Genomic DNA, 24,218 nt, shown 5'->3' with positions numbered 1-24,218 from the left:
TTGAGAAAATGAGGAAGGCTCTTAGTCTATATCTAGTACTCGTCAGCATCGGTGTAAATGATTACATACGTACATGTGAGAAGCATACAAAGACCAGTATACGACCAGTATGCGACCAGTCGACCTGTCATATCTCACTCATACAAGCATGGTACGCGTTCACCTAGACGCGCTTAGACTGTGTACATAGGAACGCGTCTCTTACATAGGTGTGTTGTCCTAATATTATTAAGTAGGTACTAGCAAGTATTAAGACGATACGGTAGGGGTCAATTCTCCATATAAACGCTCTCGACTATTTCCTCCCTGGTTTTTTAAGATAGAGCAATGATTTTTTCAACACAGATTGTTATTATTTTTAAATGTGTCGGACCGTTTTGATTTTTTTGATATTCTGCTTTTTAAAGACTCTAGAGCCAATCAAAAATTTCCAAAAACGGCCTTTTTCATTGTGGCGCAAAAAAAGGTGTGATACTAAGATTGGTAACAATTAACCAAAAAAGCCAAACGGTCCGACATAGATTATTTCATTTTTATTCAGATTCTCAAATTTCGTTCCGATTGATTAAGTTTTGAAGGAGGAAAGAGTCGAGAGCGGAACCTCGATTTTAAAGATTTTTTGAAATATCTTTTGACTGAGTTGTTCTTAATGGACAATTTTTTTTTTCGATAAATCTAGTTAATAACACTTGTAGCATTTTCGCTACCGTATGCAAAACAAGGAACAAACTCTAAAGACGCGAGTCGAATCCGGCCTTTGCCACTGGTGGTGCCCGTAATTTTTTCTTTAATATATGACATCATATTTCGATTTTTAATTTATATAATTACAGTACCTCGTGTGACTACTTAAAAACACAAATCAAAATATTTGTTAAAAATAATTTGATTTGTTCCCATAGCTGCGTAAGGACTAAACGGTTGATTTCTGTAGTGCTAGTACTTACCACAACAGTGACGAACGCGCGATCACACCCATACGCGTTCCTCGCCAGTATGCAGTACGTCCCCGCGTCGGATATGACGGACCTCTTCACTGTAAACTTGACGTAGTCGTCCGAAGTCATCTTGCAGACACGCTGGCTGGTCGTAATGTCGCGCGTGCCTTTCATGAAGACAACTGCGAACAAGTACATAGTTTAGAATTTACATCCAAAAATGTCTTAAATGACTATTGTCAAGAGGGCGCTGTGACTCTTCTCTTTCTGAACAGACTCTATTCTCATGTATGCGGTGACAATTCAGTTTAGTATGAAAAAATAGTTCTAGAGGTGTAATGAAATTCCGCAACTTGGCGCGTAGTCATAATATTTCTGTGCAGGCTTTACGCCGTGTCTTGCGTGGGCGACGGTCGCGCGACCGTCGCCGTCGCGTCTCATACTTCCATATCGATAAAGTTTGATTTCGTATGCGTCGCATCGCCGTCGCGCGACCATCGCGCGACCGTCGCCCACGCAAGCCACGGCGCGCGGCGTTACTCGTGCCTATTACAGTGAAATCACACAAGGTACAGCGGGGCAAATCTCGACTGGGGGTAATTGTAACTGATCCATTTTTAGGGTTCCGTAGTCAACAAGGAACCCTTATAGTTTCGCCATGTCTGTCTGTCCGTCCGTCCGTCCGTCCGTCCGTCCGTCCGTCCGTCCGTCCGTCCGTCCGTCCGCGGATAATCTCAGTAACCGTTAGCACTAGAAAGCTGAAATTTGGTACCAATATGTATATGAATCACGCCGACAAAGTGCAAAAATAAAAAATGGAAAAAAATATTTTATTAGGGTACTCCCCCTACATGTAAAGTGGGGGCTGAAATTTTTTTTCATTCCAACCCTAACGTGTGATATATTGTTGGATAGGTATTTAAAAATGAATAAGGGTTTGCTAACATCGTTTTTTGATAATATTTATATTTTCGGAAATAATCGCTCCTAAAGGAAAAAAAAGTGCGTCCCCCCCCCCTCTAACTTTTGAACCATATGTTTAAAAAATATGAAAAAAATCACAAAAGTAGAACTTTATAAAGACTTTCTAGGAAAATTGTTTTGAACTTGATAGGTTCAGTAGTTTTTGAGAAAAATACGGAAAACTACGGAACCCTACACTGAGCGTGGCCCGACACGCTCTTGGCCGGTTTTTTTTCATTATTACACTATGATGTTGAGTTCTACATGTATCCACTGAACATGCCTGCCATATGTAACCGGTGGACACTCTATTTAATAATGCAAACATTTTAAAACATGGAAAAAATGGACTTAAGTAGTTACATTTGCCCCTCAGTCGAAATTTGCCCAGCTGCAAAGCTGCGTTTGTAAGCGATCCTTCACGATAGCGGAGAGATTTTTTAAGGATGATCGGCTAACGTTCGACTAAGCTGGAGTTTGATAAGGTCATTCATTAAACCATGATTAAATCATAGTAGAAAACTGTTGGACTTTATTTGGAAGGTTTATGGTACTTTAAATTAAACTGTTGTAACTAAGTATAGAGAGCTTTGACTTACCTTTAGGCTTCGGTTCCCCTTGCACCCTAAACGAAATATTCAAATCCTCTCCCACGGATATCAGCACATCTTTCTCAGGTCTCCCCACAATTATAGCCGGCTTCCCATCCAACTCAGGATGCACCACAGTTATCGCTGCATTCATGTCCACATTGCCATGCATACTCCACGCCCTGCACGTGTAAAGACCCGATTCTTTTTCCGTTACGTCTGATAAGGCTAAAGTATACAATCCTTGTTCGACGTAAGTCTTAGCGTTTCTGTACACGTCGGTGACTGATTTCCCTTCTCGGAGCCACTCGACTCTGGTCGGGCAACCTCGGATTTCCACTTGGAGGCCGATGGTTCCACCTCGAGCAACTTTATAGTCTGTGAGGACGTTGGTAAAGTGGGGACGACGGGATTCCATGGCTTGGCGGGTGAAACGGGAGCGCTCGATGGTTTGAATGTTGGGGCTCAAACGAGTCTCTTTGCCTGAAAACAAACAATATTTTACTGATCGGGCCAAGTTAGACCTTGAACGTGAAGATGACGGTCCTGGTTCCTGGTAATGATATCTACTCCTATTTGTGTGATGAAGATATATCGTATTTGTTCACGATGCAAGGTTGTTTTGTTGTTGTGTATGTATGTCTCTTTGTGTCACAATATTTATCACAAGCCGGATCCGAATCTAGGAACTGAGTAGATATTATCTAGAGAGCAGCTGGCTCATTGTCCCTTCAATTGGGGTTTCTGGATTCGGATCCAATATAAGAAGGCCCTAAAGGCATATTTAGAAAGCTAGCGAACTTGCATGCGATTATAGTTACGAAGTACATTGCGGACTTATGAGGTTGCTTAAACAGAACTCTCGCAACTGTATAAATTGGCCCCAAGGGGGGTAGACTCACCAGTAAAACTGACGACATGCGTGATCTGATCGCACCAGACCGAGTTCTCCGCCTTACAGGTGTATTTCCCGCTATCCTCCGGGACCGGGTGGCTTATGGCTATCCGGCAGACGCCATCAGCGAGGTAGTAGGCCTGGTAGCGCTCGTCGGTGATTGGTCGGTCGTCCTTCAGCCAAGTTATGGTCGGCAGAGGCTGGCCGCGGATCCGGCATTCAAGGACCAGCTCGTTCTCCGCGAGGTGATAGGTGTCTGGAAAACAATTAAGTTGAAGAACTACGTTTTCATGAACAGTACTTTCAAAAAAAAATCTCGAAAAGCCCATAAGTATATTTGCTTTGTTAACGATTTTATGTAAATTTGCAATTCATTATTAATTAACAAGGAAGTTTTTCATCTAGTAAATTCTTACTTACCTCTTATTGATCTTGTGAATGTCGGTGGTATCGGTGACGCCTCAAAACTGGGATACACTTTCAAAGTCGCTGTACTACTAACAGATCCATTTTCGTTCTCCACCGTACAGTTATATTCTGCCGAATCCGCTGGCACTGCGTTCAAAACTTCTAGAGTAACAAGTCCATCCACAAATTTAGTTCTATACTTTAGTTTATTATCGATCAACACGCCATTTTTATACCAAGTGATAGTAGGTTCAGCCGAAGAAAGCACACTACATGTTAGTTTCACTCTGGAACCTTCCACGGCCGTTCTGTCAGTTAAATAAGTAGAAAACACGGGTTTTCTCTTCACATCTCGAGGCATGCTTGAGCGTTTCTCTGACAAAATGCTCCTTGCTTCACTGACAGCTTTGGTTTTGTGTTTCAAGTCAGTCCTTCTCTCTGTAGGTTCACTTCTTCGTGAATCAGTACGCGGAACGGATGACCTTAAATCTGGAAGTGCACCAGAACGCAACTCTGCGTCTAATACTAAAGTTTGCGCTTTGTAAATTGTGATTCCTTTACCAACAGTATCGATATGGAAATTATCAGGTTCATATGTTTTCTCTCTATAGTTAGACGGTCGTGCAAACTCGGAGGTGTAATCTCTAGTACTATGATCGACAAACCTACGTTTCTCATCGTCTCTATGATATTGTAAGTGAGTTTCCGAGATGTCTTTGGCGCTGTAATCCACATATGTACGCTTTTCATCATGTCTCTGTTGATGGGAGTCTGATTTGACCCTACTTTCTACTTTCCTTTCTCTATGTGAGGTTATATCATCTCTGTGTGATTCTCTATACGCATCCCCATTTTCTCGCCGAGTGTCTCTGGTTCTAATCTCTCCTTTATCTGTATCAATTGAAATACGTTTTTTCCTTTGAATGTCGATATCGCTATCACCTTTTTTCAACATATCATCCATCTTATAAGTGTCCGAGAGCATAGGTTTATCATCATCTTTGGAAGTACTAGGTTTTCTTTTCTTTTTATCCTTTTCCATTTTAGATTTCTCGTCGATATCATCTTGTGCTGTTTTAGTACCCATTTTAATCGAATGTTCTTCTTCCAGTTTGTTTCTTTTCTGTTCTGTTCGTTTTTCTTCCAATTTGTCTGCTTCAGACTTTTTAACAGATTTTTTCGGTTCTACTTCCTCCGAACTTATCTTTTCTTTTACAGCTTTCGTTTCCTCCTTTTGAAGTTCCTCTTTATCTTTCATAACCGTTTTATTTTTCTGTTCTTGTTCAGCCTTAAGTAGGGCTTCCGCTTCATCCTGTTCTTTCTTAATTTCAGCGTCTCTTTCATCTTGTTCCTGCTTGAGTTTAGCGTCTTTCTCTTCCTGTTCTTTCCTCAACTTTGCTTCTTTATCTTTTTGTATTTTTTCAAGTTTCGCTTTCTTTCGTTCTTGTTTTTCCTTTTGTTTTGCATCTTCTTTCTCCTGCTCTTTCTTAAGTTTAGCTTCTTTTAATTCCTGCTCCTTTTTCATCAGAGCTTCTTGTTCTGCCTTAAGTTTAGCCTCTTTTTCGTCTTGTTCTTTTTTAAGAGCAGATTGTTTCTTTTCTTCCTCCTCTTTAATTTTGGCATCTTTTTCTGCTTGTTCTTTTTTAACAGCGGCCTCTTTCTTTTCATTTTCCTCTTTTATTTTAGCGTCCTTCTCTTGTTGTTTTTTCTTAAGAGCAGCATCTTTTTCTTTCTCTTGTTCCTCCAACTTGAGTTTTGCATCCTTGTCCGCCTGTTCTTTTTTGAGCTTAGCCTCCTTCTCTTCTTGTTCTGCTTTAACAGAAGATTCTTTCTTCTCTTCTTCCAACTTTTGTTTAGCTTCTTTGTCCTTTAGTTCTTTCTTAAGTTTTTCTTCTTTTTCGTCTTGTTCTTGCATGAGCTTAGCTTCTTTCTCTTCTTGTTCAGCATTTAATTTTGCTTCCGCTTCTTGTTTTTTCTTAAGCTGAGCTTCTTTTTCTTCCTGTTCAGCTTTGAGCTTAGCATCTTTTTTTCTTGTTCCATTTTAAGCTTTGCTTCTTTTTTTTCCTGTTCAGCTTTGAGCATAGCATCTTTTTCTTCCTGTTCAGCTTTAAGCTTAGCATATTTTTCTTCCTGTTCAGCTTTAATCTTAGCATCTTTTTCTTCCTGTTCAGCCTTGAGCTTAGCGTTCTTTTCTTCTTGTTCCTTTTTAAGCTTTGTTTCCTTTTCTTCTTGTATTTTTTTAAGCTTGGCTTCTTTTCTTTCTTGTTTTGCTTTCAATTTTGCTGCCTTCTCTTCTTCTTCTTTTTTGAGCAAAGCTTCTTTGGCTTCTTGAATTTGTTTCAGTTTCTTTTCTTGTTCTTCTTGTTCTTTTCTTTGTTGTGCTTCTTTTTCCTGTTGTTCTTTCTTTTCTTGAGCTTCTCTGTCCTCTCGTTCTTTCTTTTGTTGAGCTTCTCTTTCCTGTTGGTCTTCCTTAGCCTGAATCTCTTTCTCTTCTTCCTCTTTTTTCAATTTCATACTACTGTCTTCTTGTTCTTTTCTTAGCTTAGCCTGTTTTTCATCTTCCTCGGCTCTTACTTTAGCGTCATTTTCCTCTTTCTTTAGCTGTGCTTCTCTATCTTCTTGCTTCAATTTATCCTTTTTCTTTTGATCAATTTCAGAAGCACTATCTTCCTCTTTGTTCAGTGATTGCAATTCAGGTTCTCCCTCTATTTTTACTTTTGGCTTTGACTTAAGTTCTATGTCTTCCTGATTTTCTTGCAGCAACCCGTCTTTCTGAATTTGATTCTCAACCTTGCTTTCTATATCCACCTGAACCGTTTTGCCCTTCTCTAGGTCAGCCTCTGTCTCCTCCTACGAAAACAAAGTTGAAGATACATACAGTTCTTCAAAAAAAATATTTTTAGTTACATTGACTACTTTATCTACCTCCATGTTTTCTCTAGCTTCAATGAAAAAAATATATAAACGAAATGGATTTCTTTTTTATTATGTAAGGCTAGTGTAGTTTTATTTAATAGTAAAAACTAGAATTGAGAGCCGAATGTTGAGTGATTTAGTTAACAATAGTTTCGATATCAAGTTAAATATGAGATTGCACCTACAAATCCTACAATGTTGGTAGATTCATTTACATAATGCTCAAAATATTAAATAGCAATAAAATAGAGTCTTACCAAAACAAGTTGACAATAATTTTACCACCGCCTTTGAAAGGGTTAAGTTATCGTCATAATCTTAATTTACGTCAAAATTTTACGTAACATTTGCACCGGCGAGGCAGTCAAAATTGCTACCAACTTTGAATGGTTTGACTTCATAACTTACTTGTTTTTTCTCTTCGACTTTAGTCGTATGTTCTTCCTTAAGGTCAGCCCTTTCCACCCTTGTATCTTTACTACTAGATTCTTGAGTTTTTACTTCTTCGAGCTGACTTTCGTTCTTCATTATTTCGTGCTTAGGAGCTTCCTTTTCTTGATCTTTTCTTTGTGACTGAGCATCTTCTTCCTCTTGCACTTTTATTTCCGTTTCCTTTGTTCTTTCTTGTCTTTAAGCTTGGCTTTTTGCTTCTCTTGTTCCTTTTTAACAATCACTTCATTCGTTTCTTGTTCAATTTCAGCTTTATCTTTCTGTTCTTTTTTGAGTTCTGCCTCGCTTTCTTCTTCTTTTAGTTTCAGCCCGGTTTCTTGTTCCTCCGTGTCTTTTTTGACAGGTGCTTTTGTTTCATTTTCTGCTTTAGCTAAAGAATCTTTTTCTTCTTGTGCTTTTGTCAATTCATGCACTGTTTTCTCTTCTTGTGTTTTGGGTTCTTTTTGTTCCTCTTCTTCTTTCTGTGCAGTAATTTCACTTACTTTTTGTTCATTTTTAATCTTGTCTTCGGAATCATTTTTGAGTTTGACCTCTGCTGATTCTTTTTTCTCTTCCGTGTGAAGATCAGCTGCATATTCTTGTTGCTCCTGTTTTATTGATCTCCCTAGTTGCTCTGGTTCTTCGTGAAGGTTTCGTAATTCAGTCTTTTCTTCTCTCTCTTGTTCCTGTTCGAGTTTAACATCTATATTTTCTTGCGCAATGTGAAGGCTATCTTTGTTGTCTTTTTGTTCTTCTGGAAACAGAGCATCATTTTGATCTTGCTTTGCTGTTGAGTCCGTTTCTTGTTCTTTCAGTGTGGCCTGCTTCTGTTCTTCTTCTTCAGCAATTAGCTTTGCATCTTGCTCTTTCTTGAGTTGTGCCGCATTGTCTTCTTGTTCCTGTTTGAGTTTAGCATCTTGTTCTTCCTGTTCTTTTTTGAGCTTCGCTTCTTTATCTTCTTGTATCTTTTTAAGCTTAGCTTCTTTCTTTTCTTGTTTTGCCTTAAGTTTAGCTTCTTTTTCTTCTTCCTGTTTCTGTAGTAGATCCTCCTTTGCTTCTTCTATTTGTTTCGATTTTGCTTCTTTTTCCTCTTGTTTTTTGTCCAGCTCAGCCTTGTCAATTTCTTGCCCCTCAATCGTCACTCCTCTTGCGTCTTTAAGTTTAGTGTCATCCCCTTTACTTTCTTCACTCTTCACCTCTACATTATTTTCTTCAGGCAGAGTTTTCTTTTCTTCTACTTTCAAGTCTTCTTTCGTTTCTATTTTGGAAATTTCTTCAACAAACTCTACTTGTTGAATATTCTCTTCTAATTGCTCTGATTTTTGTTTTTCTTCTTGATTAACAACATCAATTTCTGACATTTCCTTTACCTCACTCACAGCTTCTATTTCTTGTTGTGCTTGCATACTTTGTTGCGTTACCTTTTTTTCTGAGTTGATAGTTCATCCTTATTTTCTTTTATGTGTTCGGCTTGAACAAGTTCTATATTTTTGTCTTTAGCTTCTTTTTCAGTCTGCGGCGTGTCTAAAACCTCTTCTTTTTTTTGTATTGGAATTTGGTCTTGAGATAAGTCTTTTTTATCACCATGTTCATTCTTCACGACAGCGTCAGTTTCTCTTGGTATATTTTTCTCTACATCAGGTCCTTTTTCAAGTAGAGACTTTTGGTCGTCTTGAACAATCTTTGACTTTTGATCTTTTGTCTCTTCGGCTCTCTTGGTCAATTCTTTCATAACCTCTTCTTCATCGTCTGTTTGAGTTTCTTCGTCTTTCTTGGGCTTTAAGCTTTTGATCTTTTTAGAAGTTGCTGGTTTTTGTTCTGTTTTCTGTTCATCTTGGCTCTTATCTAGCACATCTAAATTTTTATCTTCTTTGTGGCTCTTATCATCGTCCTTTGCAGTCTCCGCCGTAAGGTCTTTTGCTATGTCTGCATCCACAACACTACTTTGTTGAATACTTGCTGAAAGTTCTGCTTGTTGAATTGGTTCTTCGTTGCCAATTGATAATTCTGATTCCACGTCTACTTGTTTTGATGTGCTTGGCTGAGGCTCAAGTACCGGAGACTGTTTTTTGACAGATAAATCTGCCATTTGAGGTTCTTCGCCTTTACTTGCCAAAGATGAAGTATCTTCTTGTACTTTTTCTTTTGACACCTCTTCAAGACTATCTTTGATACTTTCCTCCGCAGTCATTTCATCTGTTTCAATTTCTGTAGCAGGTTTTGCCTCATCGACTATTTCAGCAGTGACTTTAGATTCACTGCGTGAGTCAACAGTTTCACTTACTACTATTTCTGATTCATTTCTTGTAGTGGAATGATCTACTTGTTTTTCCGCAACCTTTGTTTCTACTGTAGAACTTTCCGCTAACTGTTCAATTTCAGCCAACTTCTTGTCTTCTAGCTCGCTTGATTTTACTTCTTCAACTTTTTCATGTGTTTCAATATCAAGATTATTCTCTGTGCTGTCTTCTAAAACAATACTTTCTGCTTCAGGCAGTTTTGCGATCTCATTAGTCATTTTTAGTAAAAGTGATGCAATTTGTTTGAAAATTGGTATTTTTTGTTTTACTTCTAAAGTAGTCAAAGACTCTATCTTATCAAGATTGGATTTTATGCCTTTAACGGCTGCTAAGTATGTTCTTGCAACCTCTGGGCTGGATTTGGAATGTGGTTTGATAGTTTCATTAATAGTCAACTGTAATTCATTTAGAATTATTTTTGTAAATGCAGCGTCACTCGGTAATCTTGCAGTTTTGTCCAAGTTAATATAAAACTTTATGTCTTCAAAATGATTAAGGACTTTTCGAAGAGACTTCGATAAGTTCTTATAGTTCTTATTTTGGATATTCTTTATTGATTTCAGTATCTTTTCAGATGGTTTCCCATAGTTGTCATGCATGTATCTCTTCTGTATACTTTGAACAGTACTCCTCATGTTAGAGATACTGCCATATACAGAATGTACAGCATTAAGTATACTTTCTTTTACCACATCTGGTATATCAACTATATCTTTTTCCAATGCAAACACTTTCTCTTCTACCTGATCCAAACTTTGTATGACTTCAACGCCTTTGTCAATTAAAGTATCTTCGTCTTTCAGGAAATTCTTTCTGAGAAGTTGCATGATATCTCTGAGAATATTAAGGTTTTCCATTACCTTTGATATGTCTCCTTTATTTTCTATTGCAATATTTAGTATCTTTACTGTTGCCTCAGTTTCGTCAGAACATTTTTCTAGTAAATTATCTGTTTTGACTTCCTTTACTACGGTACCTGTTATAAGTTAATAAAATATTAATTAATATTTAAAAAATATGCACAGGGAAATATTCCGAAAGTCACAGAGCTGTTAAGCACTACTAAACCTGTTTTGTGTATTGTCTATTAATAATTATCAACGATAGTAATATAAATTCGAGATAACATACTAAATGACACATAGTAAAGTAACTAAGGGTATAGAGATTTATCAACTTAATATACAGACAAAAGATATCGCATATCAATGCATGAAATGTGAAAGAACATTTTAAATACCTGTGATATCCTCAGTAGCACTCATGTTGTTGACCAACAATTGTAATGTCGCACAAGCTTCTTGCAACAGCTCCGGTGGACTATCCTCAGTGATCTGTAGCTGGACACTCCTCACACTGCACTCTAAGTCCTCTAGAGTTTCATTGAGCGTGTCATTCGATGCACCATCGTAATCTCTCTTCAGCTTAATGATGACGGTTTGGATCTCGTCGAGATTGTCACGCAATGATTCTGTGTCGTCTGAAGATCGCTCCGTGGTCCCGATCTTGTCAGTGACCTCTTGGAGTAAAGTTTCGAGGTGGTGCATTGATTCTCCTGCCTTTTCTGTCGTAGGTTCTGTAAAATCATTTTTTTGCAATATAAAAATTGATGGCTGATTTGTTTTATTAAACCAGACTTTAATAGCTTTATGCAAATGCTTTAGCTTTATAAGCAAAAACAGCGAGAAATAAGCCTAAAGTAAAACTTTAAAATATATTCACTAACCTGTAATAGTTGCTCTAGCCAAATCATCTTGTAAATGTGTTACAACTTCGCTTACTTTGGCCCATTCGTTCACATCCAAATTTTGAGCAATGTTCTCGGTATTTTCTACGACAATAGCTTGGAAAGCTTCTAAAGCTCCTTGAAGTTTTTCAACCAATTTGGCCTGTTCTTTTGAAACTTCTTCCGTTCTAACATTTTCTACTTCAGTGAAGCTATCCTTTAATTCATTCGCGACTGCTATTGACTCTTAAGTTCAGTGACATCAATAACTTTCGATAGAACCTCCACGGTTTCGGCAATAGAAGCTGAAGTTAGCTCGTCTATATGTTGAACAAGAGTGGCCGTTTCTGTAAAAATAGTAACAGAATAATTTTGGGGAACATAAAATAATAATGTGCAAGATTAGTAGTACTTTGTAGCACCACGTCTCACGTCTCAAAGTTATGTTCTTTTTAATGATATAGGCAGCAAACGAGCAGACGAGCTGCCTGGTAGGTAGCAATTATCGCTGCCCATTGACATGCCGAGCTTTAAGAACCCTAAACATCTGCTTGTTGAAGAACTCCATGTCATAGCGAAAATATACCTATGCAAATATAATCCGTTCGTAATCACTATCGGCAAAATAGATAAGTTGTCATTTTATGAAAATTAAAATATAATTTACTGTTTAGTGAAGTTGATTACTTATTAGGTTTGTTTCTAAACTTAGTATAAATAAATACTTGTTATGGATTCTTAAACAAAAAGTGTAAATTCTACTGCGATACAACTTACCTCAAAAAGAATACCTTAAGTATGCACAAAGACATCTCGGTATAGAGAGCTACAGTCTAAGAAAAATACGTACCTCAGAACTATATAGGAAATGGTACACCTTTGGGGGACGCTCGGCTAGTTGGCGCTAATATTAATATTTGACATTTTAAAACATATGGAATATGGGCCTAAGAATATGGGCCAAATTGTCAAACCTAAGGTTTAAAAGTTTTAAGCTTGTGTCGAGAGATGGCAGTCTAAGCAATGTGATTACATATTTTACTTTGACAGTAACTCTCTATAATACTTGATCCTCTTTGGTATGCAGCTGATTCCAATTGTTGGAGAGCAAAAACATGAAAATTTGTTATTTACACATGCAGCTATGAATTAAATTTCATAAACTAGAAGTCCATACAGCGAAGGTATAAAGCTGAAAATAGTACATTACGATACAAGTGCGTAAAAAAGGAAGTTCGAAACGAGTGGCGGTAAATTAAAACACCCTTCGGTCGTGTTTTAAATCGACACGAGTTACGTATTTCCTTTTCGCACGTGTATCGTACGACGTTTTTCAGTACAGATGAGCCTCCGAAGTTTCGACCTGGCATATAATGAACCACTTCTCGCACTAGTGCGTAAATAAAACGCCATCTGTACTGAAAAGTATGTATTAAGAGAGAACACAATGCAATAATAAATACGAGTACAGGTGTAGTGCGAAAAGAATTTCCTTCGTATTTTTACGGAAACGTACGAACGTGTTTAAGCTATTTCAGTTAGTCTCAATGACTACAAGACGTACTGACACTGTCTGAACTAGAGATGGGCCGAATATGGACTTTGCCGAATACGAATATTCGGCCGAACAGTCGGTTCATCTCTTACCGAACAGAACATTCGGCCGAATATTCGGTTACGCCATATTTTTAAAGGGGACGTTCATTTAAACTATTAAATGTATGATAATGGTTACATTTGTTACTAGAACTAAGTTTTTATGATTTAGTGGATTCTCAACTCTTAAACTTCGGTTTTTTAACTTTTTTACAAATCAATTAATATTAATATTTTGACGTATAGGTTTCTCTCTTTTTAGCAGTTCCTTAAAAACCTACTAAAATAGGAGCTTATTATGCATTGGAATACGTAAGATCTTCATTAGTTATTTACTTTGTTTATTCGGTAAATATTCGGCAATGCAACCGAATTATTCGGCCGAATACGAACATTGAAAAACTTGCCGAATATGCCGAATAGAATACCGAATATTTACCGAATATTCGGCCCATCTCTAGTCTGAACCATGTGCCATTTCCTCCGTGAGTCTTTTATTCACATTTCTGGATTCTTTAACTGTTTCTGTTACAAAATTGTTTAGTATGGTCATGTGGTGTGAGGATGTTGATAATAGTATAATGTGTCATGAATGTGTGATATCTATGAACGTAAGGTCAATACGGATAAGTGATTAAGAGGAAGTGTGTATGGCCTTTACATTTGGCCATACACACATTTATTTTAGAAACTTTACATTTTTATGTGACAGTCAGCCTTTATTTTGAATTTATTTTAAACACGGCTGCGTGACGCAAATGAGAGAGTTGTGTTTTTAAAACGTTTTGCCTAAAACTGTGTAATGCAGGCAATTATCCACAACATTAGAGTGCAAATTATTTTCTTTTTGCCTAGTAAAATTGATATAAATGTATTTAAACGATGATTTAGTAATTCATTAATCCATATTATAAATAGGAAAGTGTGTGTGTCTGTATGTTTGTCCGTCTTTCACGGCAAAACGGAGCTACGAATTGACGTAATTTTTTAAGTGGATATAGTTGAAAGGATGGAGAGTGACATAGGCTACCTTTTGTCTCTTTCTAACGCGAGTGAAACCGCGAGCAAAAGCGAGTGTTTAATAAATTGAGGGACATGACTTAGTTTGATTTTTTACAGTAAATTTACAGTATGAAAGATACGGGTATATAGTTAATAGGTTTTAATTACTGCAGCAACAAAATTGCTCAAATATTTTAAATGTAAAAATACATTTTTTAGAATACATGAAGATGAAAAAGCGCGTGAGTAATCCTTAATAAATTTACTACAAATCATTCATTAACACTTTGGTTCTAGCACTTATAGTTTACGCGTGATCCGTCACGAAAGTTGGTCCTTTGCTTTGATGAGATATGCAACTACATACAGTCAACATATTATTGTATTTCGTTGTTATTGGTTAATACGAGTACATCAAATTACGATAGTGCCTGTAAAATGTTAATTTATACATCATTTTGGTGTTAATTTAGAATTTTGATACTATTACCACATAATTAAAATGTTAACATTTGGCTTTGGAAATGTGATTTTATAAAAATATTAATTTAAATATAGGTAATTATTTCACCTGTAACTTGACGTGCCTTTTGTTTCCAAAACCAAAATAAGCTGATTGTTTTTACATACAACATTGACGTTTTTGTTAATTTTTAGCAAAGCTGACTTTTGAAATATATTACCAATTGGTTTTTTGATACCCTCTTCTGGCCGGATTTCAATAATTTCTACTGGTATATCTAATTCCTGTTCAAAATCGGCGGTTTTCAAAGTATCTGTCGTTTGTGGTGAAGCTACTGATTCAAATTTGTCTTTCTTAGGTTCCGCCGGAGCTGCGCTATCTTTATCTAAATTCGAGCTGTCATGAACAATAATTGAAGAATCACTGTCAGCTTGTTGCTTATCAAAACCTTCCTCTGTGACCACTGCAGTAGCCTGGATAGATGCATCTATCACTAATTGTTCAGCGGTAGGCTCTAAAATAGATACTGATTCTACGAGTACAACAGACGCGTTGTCCAATGTATTTATTGACGTTATTGTGGCGTTAGATGCTTCTATATCACCCATTTTATCTATATCAGTCGTGGATTGTAATACAGTCGGTGATTCAATGATAATTTGTTCCTCGTTTATATTGTTTGCTGTAAGAGTGAGTGGTTCGACGTCAGTCACATTTTCTAACAAACTTACAGTACTTTCTAACACATCTACAGTTTCGGGTGTAACAACATGCTCCGACTCTGTACTAGATTTCAAAACAGATATGGATTCTATTTCTACCGGTGACGCTTCAGAAACTTTTTCTTGTACTACTGTTGGTGATTCTATAATATGGCCTGCTTGTTCGACTGCTTCTTGTATCAAATCAGTAACACATTCCTTAATATCAGATATATTTTCATTTGTTAGTTCAGTATCAATGACAGCGTCTGATATAGTAGGAGTCTCATGTACAGTGACTTTTTCTATCAATTCATGTGGTAATTCTTCAACAACAGGTTGTTCGAACGTCACTTCTTTTTCCATTTCTACAACTGATTGTAAAATAGTGGGTGATTCAATAACAATCTGTTGTTCATGTATATTGCTTGCTGCAAGAGTGACTGGTTCGACTTCAGTCACATTTTCTAACAGATTCGCAGTAGTTTCTAACACATCCACAGTTTCGGGTGTAACGATATGCTCCGACTCTATAGGAGATTTCAAAACGGATGTAGAGTCTATTTCTACTGGTGACGCTTCAGAAACTTGTTCATGTACTTCCATTGGTGATTCTGTAATATGGCGTTCCTGATCAACAGCTTCTTGTATGAAATCAGTAACATATTCCTTAATATTAGATATATTTTCATCTGTTAGTTCAGTATCAATGACAGCGTCTGATATAGTAGGAGTCTCATGTACAGTGACTTTTTCTATCAATTCATGTGGTAATTCTACAACATCGGGTTGTTCGAACGTCACTTCTTTTTCCATTTCTGCAACTGATTGTAAAATAGTGGGTGATTCAATAACAATCTGTTGTTCATTTATATTGCTTGCTGCAAGAGTGACTGGTTCGACTTCAGTCACATTTTCTAACAGATTCGCAGTAGTTTCTAACGCATCCACAGTTTCGGGTGTAACGATATGCTCCGACTCTATAGGAGATTTCAAAACGGATGTAGAGTCTATTTCTACTGGTGACGCTTCAGAAACTTGTTCATGTACTTCCATTGGTGATTCTGTAATATGGCATGCCTGATCAACAGCTTCTTGTATGAAATCAGTAACATATTCCTTAATATCAGATATATTTTCATCTGTTAGTTCAGTATCAATGACAGCGTCTGATATAGTAGGAGTCTCATGTACAGTGACTTTTTCTATCAATTCATGTGGTAATTCTACAACATCGGGTTGTTCGAACGTCACTTCTTTTTCCATTTCTGCAACTGATTGTAAAATAGTGGGTGATTCAATAACAATCTGTTGTTCATGTATATTGCTTGCTGCAAGAGTGACTGGTTCGACTTCAGTCACATTTTCTAACAGATTCGCAGTAGTTTCTAACGCATCCACAGTTTCGGGTGTAACAATATGATCCGACTCTGTAGGAGATTTCAAAACAGATGTGGAGCCTATTTCTAATGATGACGCTTCAGAAACTTGTTCTTGTACTTCCACTGGCGATTCTGTAATATGGCATGCCTGATCAACAGCTTCTTTTATCAAATCAGTAACACTTTCCTTAATATCAGATACATTTTCATTTGTTAATTCAGTATCTATGACAGAATCTGACATAGTATGAGCCTCATGAATAGCGACTTTTTCTATCAAATCTTGTGGTGTTTCTACTACATTGGGTTGTTCAAACGTAACTTTGTTTTCCATTTCAGCAGCTGATTGTAAAATAGTGGGTGACTCTACTATGATTTGTTCCTTATTAATAGTTTCTTCAGTGACATTGTTATATTCAACTAAATCCACGTTTTCTAACAAATCGGTAGTAGCTGCCAAGATTTCTGAAATCTCTGTCACTGCTTCGTCGGTTGATAAAGGAGATTGTAAAACGGGAGCCGACATGGCTAAAACTGGTTCTGCTTTACCATCCGTGTCCGTCAAAATTGGCGTGTCTAAGGCTGAAGTTATTTCTTGTAGATCTGTTGCTGTTTCCACAACTTCGAGTGCTTTCTCGACAGCTTCTTGAATTAGGTCCGTAACAGTCTGTTTGACATTAGACAATTCGTCATCACTTATTACTTTTTCATCAACTTTATCTACCATGGTGGAAGTTTCTATTATAGTAGCCTGAGCCAAGTCAGTAGTCACTTTAACTGCATCAGGATTTGTTTCAAGAACACTCATATTTTCCAAATCAGTTACAGATTCGAATGCAGTAGGTGTATCTACAATAGATTGTTCTGTAATTATAGGTGTATCGATTACAGTGGCATTGTGTTTCTCTATCAATGACATGCCATCTACTAAATCATAAGTTGTTTCTAGCGCAGCTGTTTCCGTAAGAATTATTTTCTCTGTATCCATAGTAGTCTCCACACTAGGTTCTACTACATCTAGTACCATAGTCGGAGTTTCTATAGTAGCATGATTCAAATCAATGTTTGCTTCAATAATATCAGCTGTTTCAGTGATTTCTAATTTTTTCATGTCATCCACAGATTCTAATATTGTCGGTGTTTCACCAATTACTGTCTGATCTGTGATTTCGATATTTTCTGCGATATTATGCATCTTCAATGATACATCTTCCAATTCATTTGTTGTTTCTAAAGCTAAAATTTTATCAGTTACGTTTACTTTATCAGTATCTATAGTAGTTTCCTTGCTCGGTTCTGGTACAACAGATGTCAGAGTTTCTGTAGCAGTAGCTTGATTTGAATCAGCGCTTTTATCAATAGATACAGTAGTCTGAACCACTTCTATATTGTCTAAGTCAGTCACAGACTTTAATGCAGTAGTGGTATCTACTGTAACTTGCTCTGTAATTATTTGGCTTTCTGTGATATTGAGCACAGCTTTTGACGACGTGTCACCCACTAAATCATTTGTTGTTTCTAAAACAGCTGTTTCCTGTATATCTGTATGCATAGTAGATTCTGTAATAGGTTCTACAAGATCTAATTGTGCCTTGGTAGGAGTTTCTTCGCCAGTAGACTGATTCAAATCTTTTATTGCTTCAATAGTATTAGTAATTTCAGTGACATCCATTTTTTCCAAATAACTTACAGATTGTAATACAGTAGGTGTATCTACAATTGCCTGTGCTGTAACTGTTCTATTTTCTGTGATATCTAATAATTCATGTGCTAATGCAAAAGCACCTGTTTCCGTTACAATCGCTTTGTCTATATCCATTGCAGTTTCCATTGTAGGTTCTTGTGCACCCAAATGTGTTGGAGTTTCATTGATAGCAATTTCGTTTAAATCACTGCTTACTTCAACTACATCAGTTTTTTCAGTGACAATGTTTTTTTCCAAATCACTTAAGGATTCTAATACAATAGTTGTGTCTACTATAGTTTGCTCTGTAATTATTGCAGCTGAATCTGCCGTTGTGCTTTCGGTAACATTGACATTTTCTATCAATGGGATGTTGTCAGTTATTTCTTTTGATGTTTCTAAAATAGCCGTTTCTGTTATTATGACATCACCTGTATCCATAGCTGGTACCGTAGTAAGTTCCACTGTCAGTGGCTCTGAAATGGTATTTTTTTCAATTCTTAGTTCTGTTGCCTTGTTTTCTGAATCAAGTAATGTTGTTGCTGACTGTTCCATATCAGAAACAAGCTCTGCAGTTACTTCTGTTTTGACTAATTCATTAGTCGATTGTAACAGACTAACCGTTTCCACAGAGATTGGTTCTGTTTCTCTATTTGGTTCTATGGTTACAGGTATGTCTTGTACAACTTCATCTTCAAGTGCATTAGAAGTTTCTAATATATCTGGGTTTCTATAACTAGCGCTTCAGAGTTTTTAAATAACTGATCCTGTTCTGTTATAATTGTAGGTTCTAATTCTGTGGTGATTTCGGAAATTTCACATGTATTTATTTCTTCTTGTAACTCCAAATTAGCAGCAGTTTGGATAACGTCGGGCAATTCGACCAAAACTTCGTCTTTATTGAAAGAGTCCTCTGTTACTGCTGACTCTTCCAAATTAACTTTTTCGGGAATATCCTTAGCAGTTTCTAGTATAACAGGTGTTTCTGTAACTGCGACGTTAACAGTTTCCAAGGTAGCCAAATTTGCTAATTTCTCTTCTTTTTCAACATTAGAATTGGTTGCTAAATTACTAAGAGCTTCTTCTGCAAGTTGCTCAGTCACTACCGATACTGAAAGCTCTTCCGTTACTATATTAGATTTAGCCTCAGCTTGGTCGTTTGCAGTTTCTGTGTCTGTCGGTGTTACAGCTGTAACTTTTTCTAAAATATTAGTTGAAATTTCCAAAATAGTTGGGCTTGAAATCAAAGCACTTGTTTCAATCGAAGGCTCTAGAACTTTTGTAGAGACATCCAAAACTTCGTTGTCAGTGACCGTTTCTAAAGTTGTAACTGTTTCAGTAATAATTTGTTCTGTTTGGTTTGGAATTTGTGACACACTTGGCAACACATTTTCGGCAACCATGTATTCTACTTCTGTAGTTGATTCCAAAATAGTGGGAGTTTCAATTATAACCTCATTTTTTTTACCTGAACTTTCCGACACTTTTGGCGACTCTATGGAAATCGCATCTTCAAATAAATCTGAAGTTGTGTCTAATGTCACAGGTGTTTCAATAGTAATATCTTTGTTTTTTATAATTGATTCCAGTAGACTTTCTGTGACAATGGCGTCTTCGAATAAATCTTCTGCAGAATCTGATTCTATATTAACCTTCGTTACTTCTTCTTTACAAATTTCTATGTTTCTATCTTCTAATGCTTTGGTTTCAGTCTTATCATCAGTTGCAATACTAATGCATTCTTGCACGTTAATTTCAGATATCGTTTTGTCCTTTTTATTCAAATCAATAGAAAGACCAGTCTCCGTTTCCTTAACTTCAGTTGTTGGACTTTTCTCTAAATTGATATTCACTTCTAATAGTAGTTCTGGTGCTTTTTCAATATTCTTTACTGTAATAGTATTTTCATCAAATTGGTCTTTTGTAGTAGACGTACTTTCAAGTATATCTAAATCTGATTTTAAATTTGTTACGACCGCACTTAATTTTGTTAAATCAGGATTTTCTGCCATATTTTGTAATAAATGTGTTTCGATAACAGTCAGAGCTGTTTGAAGTTTAGAGGCTACTTTTTGTATCTCTGCAGTATTTTTAGGTGCTATACCTTTTGTTTGCTCTAATACATCTGTTTGGTCTTTCTGGATATCTAAATTTGTAACAGTTATTATATTTTCACTGTCTACATCAGCATGTTCTGCTACAGTAGGAACTTGTATATCTTGACTAGCTTCTATGTCAGTCAGTTCAGAATTTTTACCATGCTCTTCTTCAACAGCATCGATATCCGAAATAATCATTATTAAATCATATGCTGAATGTAACGACTCATCGACGATTTCAGTATCGAGTTGTATAGATTTTAGTGTGTGTGTGATTTCGGTTGTGTATTCATTGAGGTGTTGCAAAAGTGTTTCTGAAATTATAACCAAATATTTTAATTAAAGATAATTGGACTCAACATAATCACTAAATCATTGCGCATAAAATATGATAAGTAATGTTTGATATTGGTGATGTAAGGAATAAAATAATATAAAACACTACAATGATTAACGCCGTGGCTTGGCTTGTGTGAACGACGGGCACGCTACAGCGTCATTGGGAAAGCGATGCGGTGCAATGAACTATCGATGACAGACGTTGCAATGCGATGCGAGGATGCAACGCGGCAGTTGCTCGACCGCCGCCGTCGGGCGCTCGTCCTCCACACAAGCTATAGAGTAATGCTATTTTGTCTTATAACATATAATGTAGGCACTGCAGTGTAAGATAGCCCCCAGTCCAGTAGATCCCTCGTCGCCTAAATTTTGTTCTAAATAGAAGTAGTAAAAAAAAAGGTTGCATGCGACTTTATAAAGCTGCTTTGTCTAAGCAATGAGTTCATGAGATTTGTAAGTCTGTAAAATTTTAGATGCTTCAAAAAAACTCAAACACTGTGAATTCTTTAGTACGTTAAGAATGACGATGCCACGAAAAACCATTTACCAATTGGCATTTTCACTTCAACCTCCGTTTTATCGCTTTTATCATCCTCCGCTTTTTGTGCGGTAGTTACACTTGCTTGAACTTCATCGGTAATCACACTAAGATTTGTCTCATTTACACATTCTACGACTTCAGATTTCTGACTTTCGTTTAGATCTTGAAGTTTTTGCAGTTCTTCGTCCCTAATTGACTGTGTCAATATGGCTGCCAGCCTTTCTGTTGCTTCACCCACTGATGTTGTTAATAATTCTAATGACGTTACTTCGTCTATGCTTTCAGCTTCTTTTGCAGTAGGCATAGTTTCCGGAATGTTTGTGGCGTCACATGTAGGTTGATCTGAATCAGGTTGTTCTTGACAAATTAGTTGTTCCAGTAGTTCAGTTTTATTTATCTTATCAGACTGATCTTCAGTTGCTTGATTTTCAGAAACACATTTGAATGTAATTTCATCGGAACTTTGATCAACAGCAAGCGTTTTGATAGAACTTTCTGTAGTTGTCTCAGGTATAATTAACTTAGCTTGAGATACTACTGATTCTAAATCAGCGCTGAGTTGTGTTGTTAAATTAGCCAAATCAGAAAATCCCTCTCCAAGTTTCAACTTGAGATCTTCTGTGGCTTCATTAGTGTATACTTGTATAACTTGTAACGCGTTTTGTAGCTTTTCAAGAAGCACAATTTTATCTACGGTTTTCTTGTCGAAATCGTGAGTATTTTCAATATTATTAAAACATTCCTGTACTTCTTTAGCTGTTGTTATGGACTGTGACATCGCTTCGCTTTGTACTATATTTGATAATGTATGTAAAATATCTGATACATTTTCAGATACATATTCGTTAATGTGTTCCATAAATGTTTCTGAAAATAATTGTGTGTAATATAAATTCCAATATATGTAACAAAACTTTACTAACTCATTGATGAATTTACAAAACAATGGTAAAAATGATAATCACGTGAAAGTCTCTGTAGTAAATGTTTTTTTAATAGTGTGATGTTCAATATGGTTAATAATTGGCAAAGCTTATTTAACTCTTCACTCATATTGATGGGTCACAGCAACCTCCAACCAAACGTCACGCAAAATAATTAAGGATGCCTAGTTATTGATTAGTAAATGATGATTATCGCATTTATTGCGTCTCCTTTCAGCTTGATGGGTGTTTTAATAAACGAGTTAAAAAATAGATGTCATGTTGACCAAAAAAATATTTACACAAACAATACATCTTTGCACGCATAAAAACTAATTCTAAAAGCGCGATGACCAAATATACAAGACAATTTACCGATATTAGGTGACACTATTTCTTTGGGCGTTAAATCTTTATCGATTTCGTTTCTTGATTCAGCTGCCTGAATATCTAACATTTTGTCTACATTACCATTGCTTTGGCAATCTTCTGGCTTTTCCGTTAAATCTTCAGTCACAATTTTGCTTTCACAAGCATCTACATTAGGCTTGTCAGTGTCAACTATCAGTTTTAATATATTTTTATCTAAATCATTATTTTCTCTAACGGTTTCGCCGACAGCTGTGCTCTCAGTAACAGATTCATTACATGTTTTAATTACTTCTTCAGTATGAGACACCTCTTGAACGTTTGCATTTGACTCAGTATCTTGTATGGTCGCTTGTGAGATTTTAATAATATCTTCCAAGTCAGATTTTAAGACCTCAGTAACTTCAGCAACTTTTTTAATTACATCTTCTTTATTCATTACATCTCCACAGTTTTCAAGAGCATTAACTTCTATTCGGTCTAAAGCTTCTTTTAGTTCATGGGATAGCTTGATTTGTTGTTCGTCTATTTTTTTGGCAACTTCCATATTATTCGTGTCTTTTAGATCTTGTTCCAATGATTTGGCCAGTGATAATGATTCTTCTAATTCTTTATTTATGACGATCACATCGCTAGTTTTATAATTTTCAGTAATGAAATCGTCTAAGTGTGTAACTAGTTTCTCTGAAAGCGGTTAATGAAATAAGAATAATATTTGTGGCTTATATCACAATTGCATAGTAAAATGTCGGAATATACAGTATATTATTTACTTCTGGGGCGAATATAGTCCTTCCTCAAACTTTTTAAGCAAAATTTATATTTTTTTTAGTAGCGTACTACTAGTATACTAGCGTGTGTACCGTTTTCATAAATTTGTTGGAATTTTAAAAATATATTTGTACTTATAATGAAGGTAAAATTAGTCACAAAACATATACTCAAGTTAGTTACGACAATATTACCTATGGACGTTGCAAGCGCTTGACTATCTTCAACAGTAGTTGTATCGAGATCTCCAATGGTTTCTTCCGTTGCTTTCAAAACTTGGAGTTCTGGCGAAATTCTTGAATCAACTTCACGGGCTTCTATTAAATCAGGTTTCTCGAGAGCAACTACAGTTACTTCTACAGGCGCAACAGTTCGTGTCTTTTCTACTTCTTTAGTTTCCATATCGTGTACTTCATCAAGAGCAACCTCTGAAATTTCGCCAACTTTAGAAGCTATTACTTTCTCGTCTCCTCCTTCTACAGATGTGGAAATAGCTTTTATATCGGAAATCGGCTCAATTTTAGAAACAGTACCGAGTTCTTGGGTGCTATCTCCCATTTGCTTCTCTTCTGCTGAAATTCCTTCCTTCAACGATTCCGTCAACACCTGTATTTTTTCCTCAATCACTACTTCAGGCACTATTTCCATGATAGGTGTGCATGTTTCAGCAGATTTCTCTGGCTGCGCGACATCCTTACTGTCTACAATAGAGATAACTTTTTCACCAGCGGTAGCACTCTCAAGTTTATTTTCTTCCAAATCAACGCTAGCAGTCAATGGTTCTGATGCCGAATCAAATACAGTTTCATGTATTTCAATGGCCGGTTCTATTAAACTTTCTTCTGCGGCGTGAGATTCAATTGTTTCATCTTTTACTTGTTTAATATCTTTTATTTTATTGTCTCCTTCAGCAATGGTGGCGTCGGTTTTATGATCATCAATGACGTCCATTTGGTTACTTTCTTCAGTGATGTTTAGATCAATCTTTTCAATGACTGATTCCCTACATATCTCTTCTTCAGCTGTTTGTTTAGATGTTTCTTCTACTTTTTTGTCAATTTCTTTACTTATTACCTCCGTAAGCTCAATGGATTCATCTTGCTTTTCAATATTTTGACAGGTATTTATTACACTTGCTAAAGTTTCACATAAACTTATTGTAGCCTTTGGCAATTGCTCATTG

General features: G+C 36.4%; 3 protein-coding genes across 3 annotated transcripts in view; all 3 read right to left on the bottom strand.

Moving 5' to 3' along the window:
• Window positions 1-24,218, bottom strand: part of LOC125240515 (titin homolog) — a 163,809-nt gene that overhangs the window by 44,737 nt on the left and 94,854 nt on the right. Inside the window, 13 exon segments of the mRNA XM_048148407.1 lie at window positions 948-1,120; window positions 2,501-2,974; window positions 3,394-3,642; window positions 3,807-5,787; window positions 5,790-6,644; window positions 7,119-7,298; window positions 7,385-8,568; window positions 8,724-9,834; window positions 10,300-10,415; window positions 10,680-11,015; window positions 11,166-11,399; window positions 14,447-17,927; window positions 20,397-20,406. Coding sequence (XP_048004364.1) covers window positions 948-1,120; window positions 2,501-2,974; window positions 3,394-3,642; window positions 3,807-5,787; window positions 5,790-6,644; window positions 7,119-7,298; window positions 7,385-8,568; window positions 8,724-9,834; window positions 10,300-10,415; window positions 10,680-11,015; window positions 11,166-11,399; window positions 14,447-17,927; window positions 20,397-20,406 — 10,384 coding nt within the window.
• LOC125241089 (golgin subfamily A member 6-like protein 22) lies at window positions 7,288-8,671 on the bottom strand. Its single transcript, XM_048149404.1, has one exon. The coding sequence runs from the start codon at window positions 8,543-8,545 to the stop codon at window positions 7,310-7,312; it is 1,236 nt and encodes a 411-aa protein (XP_048005361.1). The 5' UTR covers window positions 8,546-8,671; the 3' UTR covers window positions 7,288-7,309.
• On the bottom strand, window positions 11,172-18,678 carry LOC125241088 (mediator of DNA damage checkpoint protein 1-like). Its single transcript, XM_048149403.1, has 2 exons — window positions 14,447-18,678; window positions 11,172-11,512 (listed from the first exon to the last, which is right to left on the bottom strand). Exons 1-2 carry the CDS (start codon window positions 18,546-18,548, stop codon window positions 11,403-11,405), a joined length of 4,212 nt encoding a protein of 1,403 aa, XP_048005360.1. The 5' UTR covers window positions 18,549-18,678; the 3' UTR covers window positions 11,172-11,402.

The sequence above is a fragment of the Leguminivora glycinivorella genome, chromosome Z (genome assembly GCF_023078275.1).
Source record: "Leguminivora glycinivorella isolate SPB_JAAS2020 chromosome Z, LegGlyc_1.1, whole genome shotgun sequence".
Classification (NCBI taxonomy): Eukaryota; Metazoa; Arthropoda; class Insecta; order Lepidoptera; family Tortricidae; genus Leguminivora; species Leguminivora glycinivorella.
This window is presented reverse-complemented; position numbering and strand designations above follow the sequence as displayed.

Bases quoted from the DNA above. Each gene is read 5' to 3' on its own strand.
- LOC125241089 (XM_048149404.1), bottom strand. From the start codon at position 8,545: ATGCAAGCACAACAAGAAATAGAAGCTGTGAGTGAGGTAAAGGAAATG.
- LOC125241088 (XM_048149403.1), bottom strand. From the start codon at position 18,548: ATGGAACAGTCAGCAACAACATTACTTGATTCAGAAAACAAGGCAACA. The intron at 11,513-14,446 runs GTAATATATTTC...CTATTTTTACAG, and splicing joins GGGTATCAAAAAACCAATTG to AAACGGCCACTCTTGTTCAA.